Below are 6064 nucleotides of genomic sequence, written 5' to 3' on the forward strand. Positions count from 1 at the left end.
TGGTTTTTTCTGTTTTTTTTACTATTTGTTTGAATTGAAAATGCATTTTGAAAATGTTTATTTGTTAGAACTTGTTTGTTTATGCTTTAATTTTAAATTTAAATAGTAAACAAAAAAATAACTGGTGCAGGCAAAAAAAAAAAAATAAATATAAAAAGCAAAGAATAGGAAGAATGAAAGTAATATAATAAATTTATATAGGAATATACTGGCACACATATGTATTATGTACAAATCGAAATGCTAATTGGTATATCAAAATTAAACTACAGATCCTCCAAATAGGGACAAACTGCTGTGCATTGACCACAAAACTCTGTACTCAAAATGTGTACACAAATTACGATTAATCCCAAGGCTCTGTAACTTGATTTTTCCAACTTCTTTATATATACTTATATTATGATGATCATAATTGATTGGTAATATGATGATGTTGACAATGACGGAACTAGATCGAAACGAAGTGTGGTATGAATTATTAATGTTTAATAAGCCTAAAATACAAATCAAATCAAATGCGTACGAGAAAATACAGAACTTATGTAAAAATATATAAAAGCTAATTGTTTTATTTGCGCGGGACAGTTATTGCGGGTAATAGTACTGTATTATTTGTTTCTACAGTACAACACGTTGTTTGTAGATTTCCTCGAATTCTTCGTCGTCTTCAGTTTCACTAACATCTTCACCAGCAAATGCTGCAGCCAGTTTATAGTACACATCATGTGAATCATCCAAGTCCTCCGCAACTGCGTTGGAGGATGGCCCTGGTTTGGTTACAGGCAGATCCTCCTCCTGCTCTTCCTCGAATTCCTCACCTTAATATATGAAAATTAATTTATGAAATTGGCGATTTAGACACGAAAACATACTGCTGTCGATGGCTTCATATCCTCCTGGTGGCTTCGGTTCGTAGGTGACCAAAATGGTGGGAAACTCCACGATGGTTCTGCCGACTAGATTCTCGCCCAGCGTTTTGGTCGAGTCGAGGAGATAACACCTCGTAGAGCTGCGACGCACACCCTCGGCCCTAAGCCAAAAGCTCAGCTGGCCAATACCGGCGGTCTGATGGTTGGCCAGCAGTTTGCGTTGATCCCGTGCCGTCTCGTGCTGCAGATCCACATACTTGACTACCAGATCGGACAGCGTAAGCTCCTCATTGCACTCCTCGTCCACGAATCGAACTATATTCCGGGGAAGGCTTGCCTCGCAAGGAATGTTTGCAAACAGCCACTCTACACGCCAATGGAATCGTCCCAGTTTCCAGTTTAGAAACGTGGTGTTCTCCTTGTGCCGACTGAAATTCTCCAGTTGCAAGCGCAGATTAATGTTGCGCTTCTTGGCTGCCATCCGCATGCGATGCTGAGTCACTGGGAGATTCCTTTGGTCGTGGGTAAATCGCTTGCACGGATCGGATTTCCGATTCTCCGCATAGCGTGTGCACTCCTCCAAGAAGCAGTAGTCACTCATGAATTCCCGCGAGGTCATCTCGTTCAGCGGTACGAACTTAGTGCGATCCCGCTGGCCATCGCAGTTGAGCTCCTTCTTATGGATCTGGACGCAGGGCAGGCTGCACGTTTTCACCTCGCATTTGGGACATGCGTAGCAGGCTTCCTTTGCGGCGCACACCTCGCACATTCCCAGGCGCATGGTTCTCTGGATTCTAGTTGGTTATTAGATCACTAAAAAACAATGATCATTGGGAAGTACCTGGTTTTAGTGCTGGTCTCATCGGCCATCGTCTGTATTCATTTCAATTTGAGCTGAATCCACGTGTTGGCATTGTTTACATTCCATAGTGCTGACCATCTGATGCTGATCTAGCTAGGGTCTAGCTAATAGTAGCTGTATGAAGTAGCTAGAAATATAGCTAACGTATGGGTTATTTATTTAGTTTCTTTAGTATAGTTGCTTAGTTTAATTTTTTTAAAAGTGCTTCCATTTGAATACCACGACTTGAAAGTATAGAATGTAACGCCATACGTGTGAGATCTGTCACTAGCTAGATTTGGCTCGAAAATGGCCAACTTGGTGTGCATGTTGCTGAAACAGCTGTTTGCTGTACACATGTTATCTTGTGTTGTTGTGCTCGCATGTTTTGTGGTGTTGCTGTTACGTTGATTTCATTGCAAAACATATAGTGCGTTAATCAAACAGCTTGCTAATCGAGTGAGTGCAATATCACCTGGAAGTCAAAACTAGTTTTATTTGCTCATTCTAATGAACATGAACGCAATGTTTATTTACACAGCGTGCGTGTCGAAGGACGCGTGTGTGTGTGCGATGTTTTTGTTATCGAGCTTGTATATCTATTTATCGCAAACGATAGCAACTGCCCGTTATACATTATGTGGCGCCATATTTGAATACGCGTGCAGTAACTAGATTTTATCAGTTATTATTATTATATTTGTTGTGCGTATAAAAAATCTTATCGGTCAATTGCTCTAGCCTACAATTTACAAGCCACGCACACGCGCGTCCGACCCATATGATCTACCCCAATTTTAACGCTGTTTCCGTACCGATTAGGTGTTGTTTATTCACCAGTTTTTTCTGCCTTCATTTTTTTGTTATTAGATACCACCGCTCCAGCACCTGTGAGTGAAAACTACGAGTGAGCCGAAGAGCCGTTCGTCGGAGGTCTACGACTACCGGCTCTATTGATATGGCTGTTTGTCTGTTGCGCTACTTAGTCCGTCACAGTAGCAAGCCCAGATCACTGGTCGTCAGTGGAGCGAGCTCCCACGGTACAATGAGCACCTACAGTACGGTGACCACCCTCAGTGCAGTGAAAACGCAGCGCATGCAGCACCTGGCGGTACTCCGATCGGGTGTGGGCCTGGCGGAACGCGTACTTAATCCCCCACTGCAGAGTATTAATGGAAATCATGGATCGGACAATATCCAATCCAGCAGCGATAACAATAACAAGGATACAGATGCCGCCTTTGAGGTAAGTCCAAAGCAATTCCCAAGTCCATTTAGAAACCAACAGATACAATTTTTAGTTACTTTTACATAGTTTTATTAACTATTAATGTCATACCTAAGATTTCACAATCGCAGCATAATCTTGTCGATTTGAAAACGGGATTATTGTAAATCTAAATACTAAAATCATTTATGTATGTTTTCATAATTATTTGTGTGATTGATATGAAATTTGGTATGTGGGTCGGAATTACAGTAACAAGTGTTTCATCTTCAGTTGAAAAGTTTCTATATGTCATGCTGACCCAGCTAAACGTACATTCGTTTGTTATTAATTATTATTTTACAAATTTCCCACTACTTTCAGTTGGCCATCAAGCAGTTGAATTCTCTGCAGTCGAACGATGCTGCCATAAGGAATTCGATGAAAAACGCCCGCGTGGATACCAAAGCGGATACCATTAAATATCTGGAGCGGAGTGGTCTGCCGCTGGAAACTGTCGAGCGGCTGTCCTTCATCCATGTGGCCGGCACCAAGGGCAAGGTGGGTACATACATACAAATGTATATCAATGGCTTCAACCTGTTTTCTTTGGGTTCCCTTGGCTTTGCTCTCTCGATCGTTGAGCTCTTGTTTCTTCCAATCGGAGAACTGTGGCGAGGCCGCTAATCGCTCAGTTGCTGATTAGATTTGTTTAGGTTTCAATTTGATATTTTTATTGATCGATCTGCTTGGGTTTTTGATACCCTTCTTACGTCTATCAGCCGGGTATATGAAGTGAGCCAAATATCTATATATATATCAATATAATTGCAGTTTATATTTAATTTACATTCATGTCGAGAACTTTAAATAATATCATTATCTTCTTATGGTTTGGTTTAATTAATTTGATTTCCCTGATACCTTTCGATATAATGAATCTAAATTCGTACTCCTTGGCTAGTTTTTATGTAAGAGGAGTATCATATTGTCCGTTTTAATCTCTCAAATGTTTTTTGTTTCAAATTTCATTTTTCATAATTTGTGCCTTGACTTCTCTGCTTTTTATTTGCACGTTTTGTACTGTTAATGGGACACGTCCATAGATAACTAACATAATCAGATAAAAACGTTGTTAAAGTGGATTAGAATTCTGATAATTTCGCACTTGAATTTTTGAATGGAAATGTTGCCGGGTTTCCAACATACCTTTTCATTTCGAAAAATACTATAGACATAATGAGAGTGAATTTCTTATTCGCTGTTCACATAAATTGCGTATAACTTATACGATTTCTCTTTAAGTTCTTATTGGTATTGATGATGATGAATACGTCTTCATATAGGGCTCCACCTGCGCCTTGACGGAATCTCTGCTTCGCCATCAAGGTGTCCGCACGGGATTCTTCAGCTCCCCCCACATCCTGTTCACCAACGAGCGGATTCGTATCGATGGCCAGTTGTTGGCCAAGGATAAGTTCACGGAGCAGTTCTGGAAGGTCTACAGCCGTTTGTGGGATCGGCGGGAACATGATCACGACATGCCCGCCTACTTTAAGTTCCTGACCATCTTGGGATTCCATGTTTTCGTCGCAGAGAATGTGGATGTGGTCGTTTTGGAAGTGGGCATCGGTGGTGAGCACGATTGCACGAATATCGTGAGAAATGTGCGCACAGTGGGCATCACATCGCTGGGACTGGAGCACACGGAGCTCTTGGGATGCACACTGCCGGAAATTGCCTGGCAGAAGGCGGGCATCATCAAGACCGGATCGCATGTCTTCACCCATGTTACTCAGCCGGAATGCCTGGAGGTGATACGTCAGCGGGCGAAGGAGAACTCGGCCACGCTCTATGAGGTTCCACCCACCGAGGATTACTTCCGATCGGAGGCATATGCTCCGATTTGGCAGACCTTCAGTAACTTGATTCGCTTAAATGGCTCATTGGCCATTCAATTGGCCGAAGATTGGTTGTCGCAGTCGGGAAAACACCAGCACACTCCCAACGAGGTGAAAATGGATCCACAGCTGCTGGACGGACTGATTAGCACCCACTGGCCCGGTCGGTGCCAGCTAGTCGAGTGGCACGGGATGCGATTACATCTGGACGGAGCTCACACTCTGGAAAGCATGGAAGTGTGCACGGAGTGGTTTGAAAAGAGCGTGCGAGACAGGTGAGCGGAGTAGGAGGAGTTAGTCCTATAATACATAATTGATTCGATTGACTTCCCCTCTTGCAGTGTCAACCCAAAGATTCTGATCTTCAATCGCACCGGAAATTCCGGTTTCGAACCTCTGCTAAAGCTCCTCCACCGCACCTGTGCCTTCGACATGGTCTGTTTTGTGCCCAATTTGGCCACCTCAACGCCAAATGCTCCCAGCCAGGTGATGGTTCGTTTTAGTCCCGAAATGCAATTGGATCGGGCGAGGATCATTGCCTCGGCTTGGAGTGACCTCTGCGCCACGGAGCAACAAAAAGATGTGGGTCAGGTGTATAATACGCTAATCGACGCTTTTACTGCCATCTGGCAAAGATTTCCACAAGCCACGGACAACGACGGACAACTTGAGGTCCTCGTCACTGGCTCTATTCATCTGCTGGGAGCAGCTATAAGTGCCCTAGATCTTATCGAGGATCCCAAATCTCGAACTGATAAATAAGACGCATTCCTAACCAGTGCAACTGGGTGAATCACTGGGATTGCTTAGTAGCTATTAGATTTAGTCGCAAGCCACTTGCATATCACTTAGTCGGACTTTAAAGTGGATCACTAATAAATGTAGTTGTAGTTATTAATGAAGCAATGTTTAAAATATTGTGTAGAAATAAAAACACTAAGAAATGTTTTGTGCCCATTTTTAGTTATATTGCACATTTTTGTAAACTTATTTACAGTTGTTATGGAATATATTAACCAGGCGAAAGTTTACACTTATAATGTGTACGCCACGATACTTACCAAAATATTATATTCTAACTAAATATTCAATATAGGTGATTCCTTAAATCCTTACGGACATCGAACAATCTCCCACCAAACAGAGTTGCCAACTCGCCGACGGTGTTTCGTTGATTTCTGGTCCTTTATCTTCTTGCATACCACTTTGGTGCGTTTTGGAGCTCGCAACTCCCGCGACTGAC

The 6064-nt window shown here is 42.5% G+C and overlaps 2 protein-coding genes across 3 annotated transcripts; one reads left to right on the plus strand and one right to left on the minus strand.

Moving 5' to 3' along the window:
* Window positions 1-467: 467 nt before the first annotated feature.
* On the minus strand, window positions 468-1873 carry LOC6740092 (box C/D snoRNA protein 1). Of its 2 annotated transcripts, none has more exons than XM_016180823.3 (3): window positions 1714-1873; window positions 876-1666; window positions 468-821 (listed from the first exon to the last, which is right to left on the minus strand). In XM_016180823.3, the coding sequence occupies exons 1-3, from the start codon at window positions 1740-1742 to the stop codon at window positions 622-624; spliced, it is 1020 nt and encodes a 339-aa protein (XP_016039106.1). In that variant the 5' UTR covers window positions 1743-1873; the 3' UTR covers window positions 468-621. The 2 variants fall into 2 exon arrangements, with proteins under 2 accessions (XP_016039106.1, XP_016039107.1); XM_016180824.3 differs by having other exon boundaries at window positions 876-1659; window positions 1714-1867.
* Window positions 1874-2035: 162 nt separating this feature from the next.
* Window positions 2036-5770, plus strand: LOC6740090 (putative folylpolyglutamate synthase). Its single transcript, XM_016181079.3, has 5 exons — window positions 2036-2172; window positions 2584-2959; window positions 3305-3481; window positions 4267-5096; window positions 5163-5770. The coding sequence occupies exons 2-5, from the start codon at window positions 2672-2674 to the stop codon at window positions 5581-5583; spliced, it is 1716 nt and encodes a 571-aa protein (XP_016039108.1). The 5' UTR covers window positions 2036-2172; window positions 2584-2671; the 3' UTR covers window positions 5584-5770.
* Window positions 5771-6064: the final 294 nt, after the last annotated feature.

The sequence above is a fragment of the Drosophila simulans genome, chromosome X (assembly GCF_016746395.2).
Source record: "Drosophila simulans strain w501 chromosome X, Prin_Dsim_3.1, whole genome shotgun sequence".
Lineage (NCBI taxonomy): Eukaryota > Metazoa > Arthropoda > Insecta > Diptera > Drosophilidae > Drosophila > Drosophila simulans.

Excerpts from the sequence above, each read along its gene's own strand:
- LOC6740090 (XM_016181079.3), top strand. The coding sequence starts at position 2,672 with ATGGCTGTTTGTCTGTTGCGCTACTTAGTCCGTCACAGTAGCAAGCCC. Across the intron at positions 2,960-3,304 it reads ATACAGATGCCGCCTTTGAG|TTGGCCATCAAGCAGTTGAA; the intron begins GTAAGTCCAAAG and ends CACTACTTTCAG. Across the intron at positions 5,097-5,162 it reads GAAAAGAGCGTGCGAGACAG|TGTCAACCCAAAGATTCTGA; the intron begins GTGAGCGGAGTA and ends CCCCTCTTGCAG.
- LOC6740092 (XM_016180823.3), bottom strand. The coding sequence starts at position 1,742 with ATGGCCGATGAGACCAGCACTAAAACCAG. Across the intron at positions 1,667-1,713 it reads GAGACCAGCACTAAAACCAG|AATCCAGAGAACCATGCGCC; the intron begins GTACTTCCCAAT and ends ATAACCAACTAG. Across the intron at positions 822-875 it reads ATATGAAGCCATCGACAGCA|GTGAGGAATTCGAGGAAGAG; the intron begins GTATGTTTTCGT and ends TCATATATTAAG.